Source organism: Mytilus trossulus, chromosome 10, assembly GCF_036588685.1.
Source record: "Mytilus trossulus isolate FHL-02 chromosome 10, PNRI_Mtr1.1.1.hap1, whole genome shotgun sequence".
In the NCBI taxonomy this organism is placed as follows: Eukaryota; Metazoa; Mollusca; class Bivalvia; order Mytilida; family Mytilidae; genus Mytilus; species Mytilus trossulus.
The window spans coordinates 6,757,055-6,778,820 of record NC_086382.1 but is presented as its reverse complement, the minus strand read 5'-3'; the positions used below and the strand labels follow the sequence as shown (position 1 = coordinate 6,778,820).

The 21,766-nt window shown below is 32.3% G+C and overlaps 2 protein-coding genes and 1 non-coding gene across 3 annotated transcripts; all 3 read left to right on the top strand.

Moving 5' to 3' along the window:
* Nucleotides 1-117: 117 nt before the first annotated feature.
* On the top strand, nt 118-200 carry Trnal-uaa (transfer RNA leucine (anticodon UAA)). Its single transcript has one exon. It is a non-coding gene; the product is annotated as a tRNA-Leu (tRNA).
* A 5,960-nt stretch (nt 201-6,160) lies between these two features.
* On the top strand, nt 6,161-7,837 carry LOC134687651 (uncharacterized). Its single transcript, XM_063548109.1, has one exon. It carries the CDS (start codon nt 6,161-6,163, stop codon nt 7,835-7,837), a length of 1,677 nt encoding a protein of 558 aa, XP_063404179.1.
* Nucleotides 7,838-11,701: 3,864 nt separating this feature from the next.
* On the top strand, nt 11,702-14,161 carry LOC134686784 (uncharacterized). The gene is made up of 2 exons (XM_063546549.1): nt 11,702-11,779; nt 12,783-14,161. Exon 2 carries the CDS (start codon nt 12,787-12,789, stop codon nt 13,939-13,941), a length of 1,155 nt encoding a protein of 384 aa, XP_063402619.1. The 5' UTR covers nt 11,702-11,779; nt 12,783-12,786; the 3' UTR covers nt 13,942-14,161.
* The last annotated feature ends 7,605 nt before the right edge of the window (nt 14,162-21,766 follow it).

Genomic DNA, 21,766 nt, shown 5'->3' with positions numbered 1-21,766 from the left:
TGCATAAAACATTGAAATACATTTTTTGATATAAATGCATCTAAGTTTCTCAAGCAATGTTATTGAAATAAGAAAAATATGAAGAATAACTTTTTAATTTTCCACTTCAAATGTAACAGTGCGATGGCCGAGTGGTTAAGGCGTTGGACTTAAGTTCCAATGGAAGTATTTCCGCGTGGGTTCGAACCCCACTCGCACTAACGTTTATTTTTCAACCTTTTTATATTTTAATTCATTTTGGTCCGAGGGTGACTATTCAAATGTGCATAGAATAAGTGTATTAATCGTCCCTTTTATAGTTGAATGATAAAGGATTATTAATGAACATTAATTTACTTTTTTTGATTTAGTTAGGCCTGCCAATTGATATTTTATCGTCTGGTTTTCTATGTTGTGATGTTATGCTATTGTTTCCGAAAAAGTCCTAAGTCAGGAATCTGATGTACAGTAGTTTTCCGACGGTTTGTCACAAGTTATGCAGAGACATATAATACATTGTATTATATGTCTCTGGTTTATGTAATTTATACGTGTTTCTCGTTTCTTTTCCTTTTTATATAGATTAAACAGTTGGGTTTCCCGTTTGAATGTTTTTACACTAGTAATTTTGGGGCCCTTTATAGCTTGTTGTTCGGTGTGAGCCAAGGCTCCGTGTTGAAGGCCGTACAATTGACCTATAACGGTTTACTTTTTTTAAAATTGTTATTTGGATGGAGAGTTGTCTCATTGGCACACACACCACATCTTCCTATATACATATATCTATTAAACATTAACATCACGACCAATCTGACAAAAAAAGACAAACCACACACGCAGATATTTCAAGTGAAACCGCACTCACAGAAAAAAGAATATTAAAAATACCTTTCCAAAATCATAAAATTTTATATTTGTCAAAATATTGAACAATATCAAATTTTATAATTTTGGAAAGGTATTTTTAATATTCTTTTTTTTTGCACGTTAGATGTTGAAAATAGTTTAAATTGATTTCGTGTGTTTGTAGCTTGTTTTTCCTGTTTGTATTTTGTTTCTTTTTTAGGGGAGTGAATTAATTGCTTAATTAAAGAATACCATTTGTTAGATGCTAGCAAAAAAACACATCTTCCTTTACGAAACTCCGACGACTTTTCTGTATTAATTAATGAGGAATGGACCTCCTTTTCCCGAGTATATTTGTTTGACATGTGTGTTATAAGTTATTTCATTTTTTTATAAATAGTCTGTATATTCAACAACTCATTTTTTCAATTATTTGATATCCTCCTGCTCTTATGATCATACACTACTTGAAGAGTAGCTAGTTTATGAATCACTAGCCCAATATCATTTTCCCCATGCATATTCGATATACGATGGTCATCATTTATTATTAATTATTAATCAATGTTAAAAATAACAGTGAATAGCATATGAAAATTTCAAGCTCACTTTCCGGAATGATGAATTTATTTTTTATTTGAAATTCCATTGATTTTGAGTTCTTTGTAAAGGTTGCGAAAACTGCCACAGTCAAACCCGTACAAAAAAAAGTTATACATGCGGGTCAGCATATCTCGAACCTAGTCCTATAATATAAGACTCTGGAGGTTCATATCATTTACATTCAACGTTTTTTATCGGATATTTTTTTTTTACTATCAATGTTGAATCTGGGGTTCAACATTGATAGTAAAAAAAAAATATCCGATAAAAAACGTTGAATGTAAATGATATGAACCTCCAGAGTCTTATATTATAGGACTAATCTCGAACCAACACTTTAGGAGAGATTGTGACTATTTTTATGTTAATGTCAATAGCAGATGAGCAAATCTTCCTTCAAATGTGCACAAAATACAACGATGTTCATTAAGATAGAATGATATGAGATAACTAGGCAAAAATTCACAACTAACGATTTTCTCCTGTATCATACCTACTTTTCGGTATACTTTTAGACATTTTGATCCTCAATGCTCTTCAAATTCGTACTTTATTTGGCCTTTTTAACTTTTTTGGAATGGAGCGTCACTGAATAATGAGTCTTATGTAGACCGAACGCGCGTCGAGCGTAAATACAAAATTCAATCCTGGTATTTATGATGATTTTTTAAGCACACAGTGACACTGTATGGCAATTCATTTAAGAGGACTCCGGATCCCTTTCCATGCAAGTCAAAGAAAACTTGAGCCGGTATCCGGTTTTCATGAGATATCATTCCAAACTTAAAATTGTTCGTTTTGACTGACTCATATATGAAAATTAAAAAATACACAAAAAAAAGAAGAATTATGCTCCTATCCTTGTTAAGCTCTTCTAAAAGTCAAATGAAACGAGCGACTGGTGAACAATAATTTGAATCCAATTCTTGAACCAATGCATGCATATATCATAAACTAAGTCTTCTGTGCACGAGTCAAAAAAATATTTCTCTTGGTCATTGTTGGTGTGAAATTATGGCAGCTAATTAATTAAGCTGAATTCAACCGATTGTCAACAACCAACAAAGAAGCATTGATATTCAGGAAATCACATGTACAATAAGATATAGCTTGTTTATTTCGATGACGGAGAGATGTTAACGTTTTGCTGACTCTCTCTGCCAATTTGGTTTTCATTTCCGCACTTATTGCGATCACCTTAATTTTAAGAGAAAGGCCACGCCGATGTAACTGCATACGGAAAATATGTCGGCGAATTGTTGTCTGGAAGCCAACAATAAAATGTCTTTTTTTAATTTGAACAAATTAAAGAAGTTTCTTCAGAATAAAAGTATATGAACTTTAGTTTAATAATGATAAAAAAGTAGCCATTTATTTATAAAAACATATGCATCATTTTTTTTTAATTTGAAGTTTCATATGACATTAAATTTAAAATAAGTCGGTGTTCCTTCAGACACTTTTAAAATACAATAAGGACAAATAAGCTAGATTATTTGATTTCACATTCAGATAAATTAATGATCATTGTTATTTCAATTAATAATCCAAACTTTTCTGATTGGGTTTCATTGATATTTCCCCAGAATTTGAACTTAAAGAAACAACAGATATGGCTTCCATTACCTCATTTTTAGACATAATTTTTATACCTCAAATTTGACATAAACGGTTTCTATGACAAACGAGATGATGATAATTTTGAAATTTTACCACCTTAGTCATGTAAGCGATACACCAACTTCACCTGCATATAAGCTATACATTTTCCAACTAATTCAGTATTCAAAAGCTTGTATTTGCTACTAACTTTGTAAAACGTCACCAATGTCTGAGCAGAAAGTTGATAAACCATGGGTAATATGTCAAAGAACTTCTCGTCCCTTTTCTATAAAAGTTTATCGGAGGCTACCAAGACCTTCTTGATAAATATTCAGTATCAACTTTACAAATAATTCACGATGATGTTGAAATAAAATTATTGTGTAATTTTACTTTGTAAATTGTACGGAAGCGTATTAGCGCCACACTTTTTTTTTCTTCCTATGTTTGCGTTAAACGCAAACCTTTGCGAAAAAACGCAAACCTTTGCGATATAACGCAAAAAAAGGAAGACAAAAAAAAGTGTGGCGCTAATACGCTTCCGTAAAATTGTGTACTTGTATTCTTGTCTTTCTTTTATGCTTATTTGTTCTGTCTATTTACCTTTTTGTTTTTCTTTGATGACAATTTTTTTATAGTGATTTGAATTGTAACGCGAGGTTGACTGCTGTGCCCCTTTTTGACATTTTACCTATTTTGTCTGTTTATCTTGGTCACACATCGTGGTCAATATAATGGAATTTAATGCGACAAGTAAGAGGTTTAGCTAGTTATAAAACCAGGTTTAATGCACAATTTTTCTACATACGAAAATGCCTGTACAAATTCAGGAACATGGCAGTTGTTATCCATTCGTTTGGTGTGTTTGAGGTCATCGTTTTGCCATTTGTTTAATAGAGATAAAGCAAAATAACAAAATTACCGAACTCCGAGGAAAATATTCTAAACAGAAAACTCAAATAACTAAAATACAGAACTCCGAGGGAAATTCTAAACGGTAATTAAATTAACGGTACCAATTTTCTTGCACCAGATGCGCATTTCGACAATACATGTCTCTTCAGTGATGCTCGTGGCCAAAATATTTAAAATACAAAGCTTATATAAAAGATGAAGAGCTATAAATCAAAAGGTCCAAAAAGTATAACCAAATCCGTGAAAGGAATCAGAGCTTAATTTGAAACCACGGAATGAAATATTATTTTCGATAATACCTTATAGATCTGTAATGAAATAATAAAAAAAAGTGCATGATGATGCAAGACTTTGTTAAGTATATACATACTACCTTATAGATCTGTAATGAAATAATAAAACAAAGTGCATGATGATGCAAGACTTTGTTAAGTATATATTAATACATTGGTTCAATTATTTCGATAACACATTTACAATATAATTTGAAAGAGTTTGATGGTCTCTTTGTTTTTAGTTTTCTGTGTTGTGTTTTGTGAACAGTTTGTCTTTTCGTCGTTTGTCTTTTTGTTTTTGTTTTTGTTTTTGTCAGTTTGTTTTCAGCCCATTGCCTGGCATGATCCATGACTGAACCCATCACAATTTTAAAGTTGTATTTCCAATTGATGGATTTAGGCTCACGACTAAATAAACTCACAAAACGTTCATATCTAATATATTCAAGTGTTATTTCGATATATTTTCATGTCTGTGACTTAAAAAGAACAATTAACATATTTTGCATGTTTTTTTGACAATGACCCATATTCCAGTGAACTTACGAATTCAGGATATTACCGAAACTAGAATTTAGATCTTTTTTTACATTGCGATGTTTTCTTCGATATTGACTATAACTGGAACTAGAATGATTTAGGACGTGAAGATTTCAACTTTTCAATTGCCAACTACCAATTTCTCAGTTCCATCTCATGGTAATTGCATTTCTTATTAAATTCATGAACAGGGGATTTCCTAAATTAAAAAAAACCTGTGCCAACAGAGATATGAAGAAGGACGACTGAAATCTACACTACATAAGTTTAACGGTCATCATCATGAATTGGTTGGAGGTTCGATGTCAATCTCAATCGAGTTAATATGACTTTTGAACATCGGTATCCTATTAACATACGCATTTTATATTTACTATAACCACATTTTTTCTAGAATCTTAGGTACACTTTCTGTTTTCAATTGCTCTTTGTCAAAAATACATATTTGAAATTTGAAATATGCATCAAAACCAAATCAAATTAATCATTTGTATTGTCTATGTGTTCATTTTACAACATATGTAAAAGTATCCCGATTCAATCATGCGAAGGGTTATGTGCCCTGACTTAACATATTTAAATCACGTGACCATCTACCTTTTACGTAGACATATATGGGTATATTTGCAGTTAAATTGCAGTTAAATAGGTATGCACTTTGTTTTAATTGTTTCCTGTAAAAGATACATTCAATAATCATTACACAAACAAAAAAACATAGACAGACACGCACACATATACACACACACGCACCAATGTCTTGAGTTTTTTATTTGTCTTATCAACTTTCGTTTTGTGTCTTTTACAATATTTATATGTTTAAACATGTCGAATGTATTACTAATTTTTTTTTATATTTAATAAAATTTAGGTTACCTTTCTCTAATAGATTTCTTTTTTGTTTACCATGTTTATGTTATTAACACTGCATAGGAAAAGTATAACAATACTACCGATTTAATTATTCTATGATGGAATACAATTTTTTATAACAATTTAGAGGAATAAGTCATTACAGAATTCGTCATCACGAACTAAATTCGTCACTGTAAGGATCCACTGAATTCGTCAGTACGGATTTAATTCTTTAGTACGGATTCAACTTGCTACCACGAATAAAACATCGTAACCACAAATTTTATAATTCGTTTAAAAAAACAAACAAAAATGAATTACACAACGAATTGTTACTCGTTATGTCAGATTAAATTAGCGATTGGATCTGTAGAAATTATAAATCAAATATTTTTGTAATTGGTTATCATAATAACAAATATTTTCACATATTTTTCTCGAAATCGTAATAAAGAATTTATTCCATTAAAATAACATTTTATGTATCACTTATACAATATAGCAATACATGCACTTGCAATGTGTGTCATATATGTTGTAGGATCATGGCCAGTGATTGGAGTAATTGTGCTGTCTGTGATCATCGCCATGTTACCAAACCATCAGTAGTCTGGTGTTCCGAATGTGATGAAGGACTTTGTGGAGATTGTAACGAACATCATAGCATTTCGAGGTCATCAAGAAACCACGCAACGGTTTCCATTGCCGAATTCAAAAAATTACCGAAAGAGATTCTCCAAATCGCCACTGTCTGCAAAACACATAACGAGAAATACGAACTTTTCTGTAGAAAACACGATTGTCCGTGCTGTAAGAAATGTGTGAAATCTCACAACGATTGCAAAGGTTTAACCGACATAAATGAACTCATAAAAAACGTCAAAACTTCAAATGCCTTTTATGAAATCGAACAAACCCTGCTGGAAGTAGCTGAGAATATTAAACTTATCAAAACTAATCGGGAAGGTAATTGGACATCGTTAGAAAAACAGAAAAAAATAATTGAGGAAGAAATAAAACAAACCAGGACAAATATAAATCATCATCTTGATGAACTTCAGGATAAATTATTGAATGAATTAAAAGCAGCCGAACAAAAAGAGAACAGCAATATACAGAAATTGTTATCTGATCTTAAAACAAAGGAAAGAGAGATTACAGAATTCAAAGTAAACATTGATAATATTAAACAGCATGCGTCAGAACTGCAAACCTTTTTGGCAATAAAACATTTCGAAACAGTTATTTCCGTAGCGGAAAAATTCATTCACTCGATTATCAAAAGTGACGCCACAAACCGAGCCAATATTTCATGCCAATTTACCAAGTCTTTAGCGCAAATCACATCCAGCGTACAGAAGTTTGGAGAAATTAATGTTAGTTGTGAACCATGCAATTTGTCTATCAAGAAACGGAAGCAAAAACAAGCTCAGATTATGGTAGCTATTCCGACCAAAAATATCGATAACCTGACATTGACGTTACTGAAACGTATCAATACAGAGTTGTCAAATGTCCTGGGGTGTTCCCTGCTCCCAGATGGTAGGATGGTATTCGCTTGTTTAAAACAAGACAAAACAATCGTATTCAAGGCTGACGGATCAAAGGATATTGAAATAGATAATATTGGACCTACATTTGATGTGGCATTTATCGGTGATGATTGTATTGCTGTTACATCTGCCAATATAAAGAAGATAAATATTATCGACACAAAGAACAAAAAATTAAAGAAAACAATCGAAGTTACGTCAGCCATTGATGGGATAGCATACAAAGATGGACATTTGATTTATTGTGCCAGGGACAAAGGACTACAGATGATTAGTCTTAGTAATGAATCCGTTACCACTATTATCAATAAAAAACTCTCAGACTTTGCGTTCGTTGCAACATTCGGTGACAAACTGTTCTACACAGACAGTGACAATCACAGTGTAACCTGTTGTGATTACCATGGTAACATACTGTGGACATTCTGTGACACAAATGTTCTGGAGTTTCCACTCGGTATCTCTGCAGATAATGATGGTAACGTGTTTGTAGTGGGATATTTTACTCAAAATGTGGTCGTCATCTCTCCTGATGGACAACGCTACAGACAACTTTCATCAAGTAAAGATGGACTTAAACGTCCACAGGTTCTGCATTATGACACATCTACAAATAAACTGTTAGTTGCAAATGAACACGAAACCGCGTTTTTGTATAATGTTAAATGATACGTTATTACATTTGATATTTCGAAAACAAGAGTTAAAAAAAGAGTCATTTTTTATAATTAAAACAATTAACCAACTCAGAAAGATTCGTTGATAAAGAATAACATGTATATTACAATTACAATACTTGGGATAACTTTAACACTTGTTTGAGGTTTTTGTGAGAACGCCGCTTTGTATACGTAAAGGAGTATTTCCGTAAAGTGCCGATTATGGACTAAAATTTCAGGTTCATCTGACAAAAGATTTTGAACACTTTTTAAACACTTGTGTACATGTAAGAACATGTGGCATGAGTGCCAATGAGACAACTCTCCATTCAAATAACAATTTATAAAAGTTAATAAGTATAGGTCAATGTACGGTCTTCAACACGGAGCCTTGGCTCACACCGAAAAACAAGCTATAAAGGGCCCCAAAATTACTAGTGTAAAACCATTCAAACGGGAAAACCAACGGTCTAATCTGTATTAAAAAAAATGAAAACGATAAACACGTATAAACTATACATAAACAAACGACAACTACTGTACATCAGATCCCTGACTTAGGATAGATGCAAACATTTGCAGCTGGATTAAACGTTTTAATGGTACCAAACCTTCGCTCTTTTTCTGAAACAATAGTATAAAATTACAACATAGAAAAACACACGATAAATATCAATTTGAAGGCTTAATTCAATAAAAAAAAAAACGTAAATTAACACACTTTGAACGAATAAATTTGATCTAAGTGTCTATTTTAGTTGAATCGATTAGTACATGTGAAAGATTTTAACTGATTTAGTCACTAAAAAGGCTCCAATTTAAGATTAGATAGGGAAAATCTATTAAATATGCCATAATAGGTCACTTTTCAGATGGTTTCTGTCAAAAATGAAAGTGGCCGCATCCGTGTTCATTCTCAACCTTTATATATGTTACGTATTATCATCAAATACAACTTACATTTAGATATTAAGAATGACCACACATGCGGCCACCTCCCTTTGCAAACGGAAAACCGTCAAAAATTAACCAAAATATTGTGAATAACAGCCCATATCTTTCTTCTTTCCAATTCTACATTTTAACAATTTTGAAAAACTGCTATATTTTTGGGTTAAAAAGGGTCTTTCTGAACCTACTCCTTTAACAAAGAGCTTTTGAATAACAAGAATGACAGTTGTTATCCATTCGTTTGATGTGTTTGGACTTTTGATTTTGCCTTTTGAATTTTGATTTTCCTTTTTGAATTTTCCTCGGAGTTCAGTATTTTTGTGTTTTTACTTTTTCCCTCATGCAAAGCTCTGATTCCTTTCACGGATTTTGGCTATACCTTTTGAACTTTTTGGATTGTAGCTCCTCATCTTTTATATAAGCTTTGGATTTCAAATATTTTGGCCACGAGCATCACTGAAGAGACATGTTTTGTCGAAATGCGCATCTGGTGCAAGAAAATTGGTACCGTTAATTTTATTTCATATTCCTGACTAGCTTAGTACAGGCATGTTCTTAAGAAGATAATGGTGGATTAAATCTGGTTTGATACCTAGCTAAACATCTCACTTGTATGACAGTCGCATAATATTCCATTATATTGACAACGATGTGTGAACCAACATGACAAACATACATAATTAAGTATACCTTTATTTATAGAGTTTTTGACAAAATCACAAATTGTAACTCAAGGGCAGTAATTTCTATAAGAAGAAATATAACTCTTAATAATGATTCAACTGAAAATCTACAGTAGAGTTGACACAATCTGTACATCTTTTCTTGTTTGTCATTTTTCTTTAAAGTTTATACCTATCTTTTAAGGTTTACAAGCTAAATGGCCAAAACAACTCAGTGAAAATCGTCACTTAGAATCTTTATCTCATAGAAAAAGTTTACTAGCGATTTCCGACACTTTTGACCTACCTTGTCTTGTTAATCGTTCATGTTATTTAAAGTTTCTTTTCATCTCAATTGTTATGAAGATAAAAGGCATTAATGCAAAAAAAAGTGGTAATTCGAGTGCACACGCTTGAATGTCTCGCTTTACTGATCACGATTGATTTTGTATTGAGAATATTGTAAAAAAAGGTATGAATATAAATATAATTATCACATAATCATATCATTATAAATCATCCGTAATAATCAAGATAACCATTCCCGTCCAACATGTACATGCACATACCATTAATTCCAAACAACAAAAATAGACCACCTTAATTTTTTTATTGATATAAAATATAACCATGAAAACTTTTTGGTAAATGAACCATGAAATTGAGGTAGCGGTCATATAATAAAATTGAGAAAGGAAATGGGGAATGTGTCAAAGCGACAACAACCCGACCAAAGAGCAGACAACAGCCGAAGGCCACCAATAGGTCTTCAATTGAGCGAGAATTCCCGCACCCCTAGGTGTCCTTCAGCTGGCCCCTAAAAATATTTATCACTAGTACAGTGATAATGGACGTCATACTAAACTCCGTATTATACACAAGAAACTAAAAATTAAAAATCTGACAAGACTAACAAAGGCCAGAGGCTACTGACTTGGAACAGGCGCAAAATTGCGGCGGGTTAAACATGTTTATGAGATCTCAACTCTCCCCTATACCTCTAGCCAATGTAGAAAAGTAAACGCATAACAATACGCACATTAAAATTCAGTTCAAAAGAAGTCCGAGTCCGATGTCAAAAGATATAACAAAAGAAAATAAAAAGAATGACAATAATACATAAATAACAACAGACTACTAGCAGTTAACTGACATGCCAGCTCCATGCCATGCATGCCGGACAGACATGTACATCTTATAATGCATCGGATTTGGTACACCAGATATAGTTGGCCTATTGATGAGATTCTGAATACACCACTTTACCAAGTAAACCTTATGTCCGACCATTAATCCATTAAAATGAGGTCATGCTCAAATGTACCCGGCTTTTACTGACAATTTTTATGCAATTGTACATATCAAGTGGTCATCTCAGTATAAAGAATCTATGCAAACGAGAAAATTATAATTTTGAAATATCAATTACTACCTTATCAGCAATACACATAATTCAACTGAATTTGGGACATATTATATATGAGCTTGAAGGTGCTACTCATACTTTTAAAATCATTACCAGTGTCCGAGCAGAAAGTTGATGAACTAGGGTTATGTCAAAGAACTTTTAGTAAAAAAAAGTTCATTCGAAGATATCAAAACCCTGTTGATAAATATTCCGTATCAACTTTACAAATAATACAGGATGGTCTTGAAGTATAGATTTTAGGTATTGACGTTGTTTATAATCTTACGTCTTAAAGTGTTCTTTTTATTTGTCTTTGTATATTTTAACATCAAAATTTTCGAGTGGATTGGTATTTATACATCCCCGTATTACTGTGCTATGATAATGTCTTGAATTCTTGTTTTTCATTTTTACTAATTTGCTTTGTCTGTAGAGTGTCTGTATGCCATTTTATTTTATTTGTTGAAATAGTTACTAGTATTTGTTTTGACTGTTGACTGCTGTAACCCAGTTCCTGACATTTTTACATATTATGTCAGTTTGTTTTGCTCACTCATTGTCAACATATTGGAAATGTATGTGTCTGCGAGAGGTTAAGCTAGCTATGACTTTTGACCATCGGTATCCTATTAACATGATTAACAACATACGCATTTTATATTTACTATAACCACATTTTTTCTAGAATCTTAGGTACACTTTCTGTTTTCAATTGGTTTTTATCAAAATTACATATTTGAAATTTGAAATATGTATCAAAACCAACTCAATCAGTTGTATTTTCTATGTGTTAATTTTACAACATATATAAAAGTATCCCGATTCAATCATGCGAAGGGTTATGTACCCTGACTTAACATATTTAAATCACGTGACCATCTACCTTTTACGTGGACATATAAGGGTATATTTGCAGTTTATTTTGATTGAGGTATGCACTTTGTTTCAATTGTTTCCTGTAAAATATACATTCAATAATCATTACACAAACAAAAAAACTTAGACAGACACACACATATATATACACACATACGCACCAATGTCTTGATTCTTCTAATTGTTTTATCAACTTTCGTTTTGTGTCTTTGACAAGATTTATATGTTTAAACATGTTGAATGTATTACTATTTTTATTGTATTTCAAAAATGTTGGTAACCTATTTTGATTTCTTTTTTGTTTACGGTTAAGGACGACATCAAAAGTTTAATGAAGGATAAAAAACTTAATTCAAATAGTTTTTTCACTGACCCCCCTACCCCCCTATGAACTTAATTTGGGGAAAAATGATTGACCCATATATGGATATATGTAAACATCAATGTCGGATTACCAAATCTTGCAGCAGTACAACCCCAACCCCAAACTATTTGAATTAAGATTTTTTTTTTTTTTTTTTTTTTTTTTTTATCTTACATTGATCTTTTGATGTCGTCCCTTATTAACACTGCATAGAAAAAGTATAAACAATACTACCGATTTATTTATTCTATGTCTTGGAATGCATTTTTTTATAACAAATCTGAGGAATAAGTCATTGCAGAATTCGTCATGAAGAAATTATTTCGCCAAGTTACTGTACGAATCCAATTCGTCGGTACGGATTTAATTCGTTAGTACGGATTCAATTCGCTACCATGCACGAATAAAACATCGTGATCACATATGAAGGGTCACATATTATATGATTCGTTACAAAAACAGCACAAATACTGAACTACACTGACGAATTGTCTTTCAGATTAAATTCGTTATCGCGATTCTATCTGTAGAAATTATTCATCACATATTTTTGTAAATTGGTTATCACAATAATAAATATTTTCACATATTTTCTCGAAATCGTGATAAAGAATTTTCCCCTTAAAATAACATTTTATGCATTACTTATAGTATATTATACATGCACTTGCAATTTGTGTTATATATGTTACAGAAACATGGCCAGTAAATGGAGTAATTGTGGTGTCTGTGATTATCGTCAGGTTACCAAGCCATCAGTAGTATGGTGTTCTGAATGTGAGGAAGGATTATGCGGAGATTGTAGGGAACATCATAGTATTTCGAGGGCATCAAGAAACCACAAAACTGTTTCCATCGCAGAATACAAGAAATTACTAAAAGACATTCTCCAAATCGCCACGATCTGTAAAATACATAATGAGAAATACGAGCTTTTCTGTAGAAAGCACGATTGTCCGTGCTGTAAGAAATGTGTGAAGTCTCACAACGATTGTAAAGGTTTGACCGACATCAATGACCTCATAAAAAACGTCAAAACTTCAAATGCATTTTACGAAATCGAACAAACCCTGCTGGAAGTCGCTGAGAATATTAAACTAATTAAAACTAATAGGGAAGATAATTTAACATCGTTAGAAAAACAGAAAAGGGAAATTCAAGAAGAAATAAAACAAACCAGGACAAAGATTAATCGTCATCTCGATGAACTTCAGAATAATTTGTTGAAAGAATTGAAAGCAACCGAAGAAAAAGAGAACAACAAAATACAGAAATTGTTATCTGATCTTAAAACAAAGGAAACAGAGATAACAGAATTCAAAGAAAACATTGCTAATATTAAACAGCATGCATCCGAACTGCAAGCCTTTTTGGCCATAAAACATTTCGAAACAGATATTTCCGGTGCCGAAAAATTCATTCACTCAATTATAAAGAGTGACACCTTAAACCGAGCCAATATTTCGTGCCAATTTACCAAGTCTTTAGCGCAAATCACAGCTAGCGTGCAGAAGTTAGGAGAAATTAATGTTAATTGTGAACCATGCAATTTGTCTATCAAGAAACGGAAGCAAAAACAAGCTCAGATTATGGTAGCTATTCCGACCAAAAATATCGATAACCTGACATTGACGTTACTGAAACGTATCAATACAGAGTTGTCAAAAGTCCGGGCTTGTTCACTGCTCCCAGATGGTAGGATGGTATTCTCTTGTTATGAAAAAGACAAAACAATCGTATTCAAGGCTGACGGATCAAAGGATATTGAAATAAATAATGTCGGATATACGTTTGATGTGACGTATATCGGTGATGATTGTATTGCTGTTACGTCTGCTGGTAAAAAAAGATAAATATAATCGACACAAAGAACAAAAAATTAAAGAAAACAATCGAAGTTACGTCAGCCATTGATGGGGTAGCATACATTGAAGGACATTTAATTTATTGTGCCAGAGAGAAAGGACTACAGATGATTTGTCTTAGTGATGAATCCGTTACCAATGTTATCAATACCAAACTCTCAGACTTTGCGTACGTTACAACATTCGGTGACAAACTATTCTACACAAACAGTGACAATCACAGTGTAACCTGTTGTGATTTCCAAGGTACCATACTGTGGACATTCTGTGATATAAATGTTCTGGAGTATCCACTCGGTATCTCTGTAGACAATGATGGTAACGTGTTTGTAGTGGGATTGATTTCTCACAACGTAGTCGTCATATCTCCTGATGGACAACGTTACAGACAACTTTTATCAAGTGACGATGTACTTGAACTCCCACAGGTTCTGCATTATGACAAATCTACCAATACATTGTTAGTTGCAAATTATACCGAAACCGCGTTTTTGTATAACGTTAAATGAAACGTTATTACATTTAATATTTCGAAAACAAGAGTGTAAAAAAGAGTCAATTTTCATAATTAAAACAATTAACTAATTCTGAAAGATTCGTTGATAAAGAATAACATGTATATTACAATTACAATACTGGGGATAACTTTAACACTTGCTTGAGGCTTTTGTGAGAACGCTTTGTATACGTAAAGGAGTAGTTTCGGTAAGTGCCGATTTTGGACTTAAATTTCAGGTTCATCTGACAAAAGATTTTGAACACTTTTTAAACACTTATGTACATATAGGAAGATGTGGCATGAGTGCCAATGAGACAACTCTCCAACCAAACAACAATTTGTAAAAGTTGACAATCATAGGTCAATGTACGGCCTTCAACACTGAGCCTTGGTTCACACCGAACAATAAGTTCTATAAAGGGCCGCAAAATTACTAGTGTAAAACCATTCAAACGGGAAAACCAACGGTCTAATCTATATAAAAAAAACGAGAAACACGTATAAATTACATAAACAAAGGACAACTACTGTACATCAGATTCCTGACTTAGGACAGATGCAAACATTTGCAGCTGGATTGAACGTTTTAATGGTACCAAACCTTCTCCCTTTTTCTGAAATAATAGTATAACATTACAACATAGAAAAACACACGATAAATATCAATTGGAAGGCTTAATTCAATAAAAAAAAAAACACCGTAAATTAACACACTTTGAAGGAATAAATTTGATCTAAGTGTCTACTTTAGTTAAATCAATTAGTACATGTGAAAGATTTTAACTGATTTAGTCACTATAAAGAAGATTTACCTTCTCTAAAAAACGATTACTTTTAGCCGTCGTGAAAAAGCTCAGTGAAAATTATATTATATTTTGGAGAAATTGTCTCTTTAATGATGATAATTCAATAAATGGAAATAAACTAAGAACCTACAGAAAATTTAAATTTAAGTATAAACTAGAAAAGTACCTTTTATTGAATTAAGATAAAAAGGTCACAAAAAATTATGCTAAAATAAGAATAAGTAATAGTATGTTGGCAGTTGAACGTGGTAGATACAACAAAACAGCTCTAGAAATAGAAGATGTCCTTTATGCCATAAAGAGGTTGAAGATGAATTTCATTTTATCATAACATGTTCAGAAATTAATAAAACTAGGATCAAAATGTTCGATGAAATTTCTAGTATTGTACCCTGTTTTAATTTCATGAGTGAAGAAAATAAATTTGATTTTATATTTTCCTGCAAAGAATGTGATGTTTTACTTATCAAGTGAAATGTATAATGAGAGAAACAATTATAATGTCAATATATGAACTGTGTAATTGATGGCTCAACTTATAATGTTATATATATTATAACATATTTTTTGTTACATACGCATAATATTTTAATTGATATCTTTAAAGAGGATGCATATGCTGTCAAAAATAGTATTATAATTAATACTATTAATATATGTTTTTGTTTTTCTTTTAAATGCTACATGTTTGTAGTGTTTAATGACTATCATTTTTTAATTTTAATATGCCTGTCTGTTTGTTTGTTTTTGTTGTGTATTTTAGTAACAATCCTATTATTTGGATTTTAACCTAATACAATTTTTATTCTTATTCTATAAACGCTCCAATTCAAGATTACATATGAACAATCTATTAAATATGCTATAACATGTCACTTTTCAGATGGTTTTTGTCAAAAATGAAAGTGGCCGCGTCCGTGTTCATCTCAACCTTTATATATTTTATGTATTATCATCAAATACAACTTACATTTAAATATTAAGAATGACCACAAATGCGGCCACTTCCATTTCAAACTGAAACCGTCTAAGAATTAACCAAAATGCAAACATTTCGAGGATTTCAGTAATTTAGCATGTCTGAATGATGAGAGTACCCAATTAATGTGCATTGTATAGTGAATAACAGCCCATATCTTTCTTCTTTCCAATTCTACATTTTAACAATTTTGTAAAACTGCTATATTTTGGGTCTAAAAAGGATCTTACTGAACCTACTCCTTTGACAAAAGGGCTTTTGAATAACAAGACTGACAGTCAACACTATTGAATTGCATCTCTTGAAGGATTTTTACTTTGCACTTTTGAAATATGTTTGTAAGATACATTAACTGATGACCAACACGGAAAAAAGGTAACAATTTTCATTTCCTTTCGCACGCCTACCTTTTTCTTTATCTAAATTGTATATAACTACAATAAAACTGTAAAAATATAACGTCAGAATTCATTTTTGGCTCTTGTATATTTTTTTTTTAACGTTTTGAATATGAGACATAATAGAATAAGAAGATGTGGTATTAAAGCCAAAACAACTCCCCATCCAAGACACTATGTGTAAAAAGAAACAACTAAAGGTCACACTTTACACTGGTTGAACGATAAAGCTAGAAATTTAAAACAACGAAAGCAAGTTACAATGTGTCTGCATGGATATTATATTTGTTTTGTTTGTTTTTGTTTTAATGCTGTTTTCATCAATAAAAAAAAACGGTTTGGAAAATACCAATGAGCCAATTATCTGAGCCGGATTAAGGACTCCCTTATGAAAATTTCTGAATCCGCAACTGGTTATATTATTTTACTGATGTTCACATTCTCTGTCATAATATAACGAAGGAAAACACATATTTAGGGAATTGAATGAATTAAAGTAACAGTGGGATAAGGAGAATCAAGATAAGGACATACATTATTTAGTTTACCTTTATTTATAAAGTTTTTGACAAAATCGCAAATTGTAACTCAAGGGCAGTAATTTCTATAAGAAGAAATGTAACTCTTAATAATGATTCAACTAAAAACCTACAGCAGAGTTGACACAATCTGTACATCTTTTCTTGTTGGTCATTTTTTTTTAAAGTCTATCTTTTAAGCTTTACAAGTTTAATGGCCAAAACAACTCAGTGAAAATCGTCATTTAGAATCTCTGTCCCATATAAAAAGTTCCTTGTCTTGTTAATCGTTCATGTTATTTAAAGTTTCTTTCCATATCAATTGTTATAAAGATAAAAGACATTATGCAAAAAAAGTGGTAAATCGAGTGCACACGCTTGAATGTCTCGCTTTACTGATCACGATTGATTTTGTATTGAGAATATTTTAAATAAAGGTATGAATATAAATATAAGTATCACATAATCATATCATTATTAATCATCCGTAATAATCAAGATAAACCTTTCCCGTCCAACATGTACATGCACATACCAATAATTCCATACAACTAAAATAGATCACCTTCCTTTTTTTATTGACATAAAATATAACCATGAAAACTTTTTGGTAAATGAACCATGAAATTGAGGTAGCGTTCATATGATAAAATTGAGAAAGGAAATGGGGAATGTGTCAAAGCGACAACAACCCGACCATAGAGCAGCCAACAGCCGAAGGCCACCAATGGGTCTTCAATGTAGAGAGAATTCCCGCACCTGTACGTGTCCTTCAGCTGGCCCCTAAAAATATGTATACTAGAACAGTGATAATGGACGTCATACTAAACTCCGTATTATACACAAGAAACTAAAAATTAAAAATCATACAAGACTAACAAAGGCCAGAGGCTCCTGACTTGGGACAGGCGCAAACTTGCGGCGGGCTAAACATGTTTATAAGATCTCAACCCTCCCCCTATACCTCTAGCAAATGTAGAAAAGTAAATGCATAACAATTCGCACATTAAAATTCAGTCCGAGTCCGATGTCAAAAGACATAACAAAAGAAAATAAATAAAATGACAATAATACATAAATAACAACAGACTACTAGCTGTTATCTGACATGCCAGCTCCATGCCATGCATGCCGGACAGACATGTACATCTTATAATGCATCGGATTTGGTACACCAGATATAGTTGGCCTATTGATGAGATTCTGAATACACGACTTAAACAAGTAAACCTAAGTCCTTATATTTGACCGTTAATACATTAAAATGAGATCAAGGTCAAATGTACCCGACTTTTACCAACAATTTTTACATATCAAGTGGTCATCTCAGTATAAAGAATCTAAGAAAACGAGACAATTATAATTTTGAAATATCAATTACTACCTTATCAGCAATACACATATTCCAATTCAAGGAATTTTGGGAACTTGAAGGTGCTACTTTTTTAAAAACATTACCAGTGTCCGAGCAGAAAGTTGATGAACTAGGGTTATGTCAAAGAACATGGCATCCTTTAAAAAAAAAGTTAATTTGAAGATATCAAAACCCTGTTGATAAATATTCCGTATCGACTTTACAAATAATACAGGATGGTCTTGAAGTACAGATTCTAGGTACTGACGTTGTTTATAATCTTACGTGTTAAAGTGTTCTTTTTATTTGTCTTTGTATATTTTAACATCAAAATTTTCGAGTGGATTGATATTTATACATCCCCGTATTATTGTGCTATGATATTTTTTTGTTTTTCATTTTTACTAATTTGCTTTGTCTATAGAGTGTCTGTATGTCATTTTATTTTCTTTGTTGAAATAGTTACTAGTATTTGTTTTGACTGTTGACTGCTGTAACTCAGTTCCTGACATTTTCACATATGTCAGTGTTTTGCTCACTCATTATTGTCAACATATTGGAAATGTATGTGTCTGTGAGAGGTTAAGCTAGCTATAATACAAAGTTTCATTCTCCATTTTTGTCGAGCCCGCGACTTTTGTCTTAGAAAGTAAAAAGTTGTTTTTAAGAAGGTGGAAGACCTGGATGCTTCACACTTTTTACATATGCCTTATAATACGAAGTCTGTCATATGTTTCATTGTCCTTAACCTCATTTTCATGGTTCAGGGACTACTTGAAACTAGAGGCTCTAAAGAGCCTGTGGCGCTCACCTTGGTTTATGTGAATATTAAACAAAGGACACAGATGGATTCATGACAAAATTGTGTTTTGGTGATGGTGGTGTGTTTGTACATCTTACTTTACTGAACATTCTTGCTGCCTACAATTATCTTTATCGATTATGAACTTGGCCCAGTAGTTTCAGAGGAGAAGATTTTTGTAAAAGATTACTAAGATTTACGAAAAATGGTTTAAAATTGACTATAAAGGGTAATAACTCCTAAAGGGGTCAACTGACCATTTTGGTCATGTTGACTTATTTGTAGATCTCACTTTGCCAACATTTATTGCTTTTTACAGTTTATCTCTATCTATAATAATATTCAAGATCATAACCAAAAAGAGCAAAATTTCATTAAAATTACCAATTCAGGGGCAAAAACCCAACAATGGATAGTCCGATTCATCTGAAAATTTCAAGGCAGATAGATCTTGACCTGATAAACAATTTTACTTCATGTCAGATTTGCTTAAATGCTTTGGTTTTTTGAGTTATAAGCCAAAAACTGAATTTTACCTCTATGTTCTATTTTTAGCCGTGGCGGCCATCTTGGTTAGTTGGCCAGATCACGCCACACATTTTTTAAACAAAATATCCAAATGATGATTGTGGCCCAGCTTGGTTTAATTTGGTCATGTAGTTTCAGAGGAGAAGATTTTTGTAAAAAATAACTAAGATTTACGAAAAATGGTTAAAAATTGACTATAAAGGGCAATAACTCCTAAAGGGGTCAACTGACCATTTCAGTTATGTTGACTTATTTATAAATCTTTCTTTTCTGAACATTATTGCTGATTACAGTTTATCTCTATCTATAATATTATAATATTCAAGATAATATCCAAAAACAGCAAAATTTCCTTAAAATTACTAATTCAGGGGCAGCAACCCAACAACGGGTAGTTCCGATTCATCTGAAAATTTCATTGCAGATAGATCTTGACCTGTTATACAATTTTACTTTGTCAGATTAGCTCTAAATGCTTTGGTTTTTGAGTTAAAAGCCAAAAACTCCATTTTACCCCTATGTTCTATTTTAAGCCATGGCGGCCATCTTGGTTGGTTGGCCGGGTCATAGGACACATTTTTTAAACTAGATACCCCAATGATGATTGTGGCCAAGTTTTGTTTAATTTGGCCCAGCAGTTCCAGAGGAGAAGATTTTTGTAAAAGTTAACTAAGATTTACGAAAAATGGTAAAAAATTGACTATAAAGGGCAATAACTCCTAAAGGGATCAACTGACCATTTCTGTCATATTGACTTATTTGTAGATCTTAGTTTGCTGAACATTATTGCTGTTTACAGTTTATCTCTATCTATAATAATATTCAAGATAATAACCAAAAACAGCAAAATTTCATTAAAATTACCAATTCAGGGGCAGTAATCCAACAACGGGTTATCCGATTCATCTGAAAATTTCAGGTTACATAGATCTTGACCTGATAAACAATTTTACACCATGTCAGATTTGCTCTAAATGCTTTTGGTCTTGAGTTAAAAGCCAAAAACTGCATTTTACCCCTATGTTCTTTTTATAGCCATGGGGGCCATCTTGGTTGGTTGGGCGGGTCATCGGACACATTTTTTAAACTAGATACCCCATTGATGATTGTGGCCAAGTTTGGTTTAATTTGGCTCAGTAGTTTCAGAGAAGAAGATTTTCGTAATAGTTAACGACGACAGACGATGGACAACACCGGACACAAAATGATGGGAAAAGCTCACTTGGCTCTTTGGGCCAGGTGAGCTAAAAAAGTTAAGATTTATTGTAATGTTACTTTCTCTCTTATTATGAGTAATAGGATAGATGTATTTGATATGTGAGTTCCTTGCAAGGTCATTATGCTGTCAAACAGTTTTCACTTGATCTCAACCTCACTTAAATAATCTGTGAAGAAGGTTTAGTTTAGGAGGTGAAGTCCATATCTCAGATACTAAATGTATAAGCAATGGGTCAAGTTAACTTGGTGTATGGAAGGATTGTTAGATGTACATGTCCAACTGGCAGGTGTCATCTGACTTTGACCTCATTTTCATGGTTCAGTGGTTATAGGTAAGTTTTTGGTTTTTGTTCTGTTATTATTATACTGTATGCAATAGGTCTACTATATTCAGTATATTGAATTATTGTAGGGTGTTGGTGTCGCACTGGCAGGCGATCATTTTCATGGTTCAGTTGTCAAAGTTCGGTTTTTGATTTTTTGTCTTATTCTAACACTATATACAATAGATCCACTATATGTTGTGTATGGAAATATGTAATAATGTACATGTCAGTCTCATATAGATTTTATTTGACCTTGACCTCTATTTTTTCTTTAACTATAAGCAAAAGGTCAACTATATTTGTTGTATGGAAGGATTGAAAGCCTGGCATGGTAACAATGAACCCTTAAATTGAGATCATTGTAAGATGATAATTTTCATCATTT

Excerpts from the sequence above, each read along its gene's own strand:
- LOC134687651 (XM_063548109.1), top strand. The coding sequence starts at position 6,161 with ATGGCCAGTGATTGGAGTAATTGTGCTGTCTGTGATCATCGCCATGTT.
- LOC134686784 (XM_063546549.1), top strand. The coding sequence starts at position 12,787 with ATGGCCAGTAAATGGAGTAATTGTGGTGTCTGTGATTATCGTCAGGTT.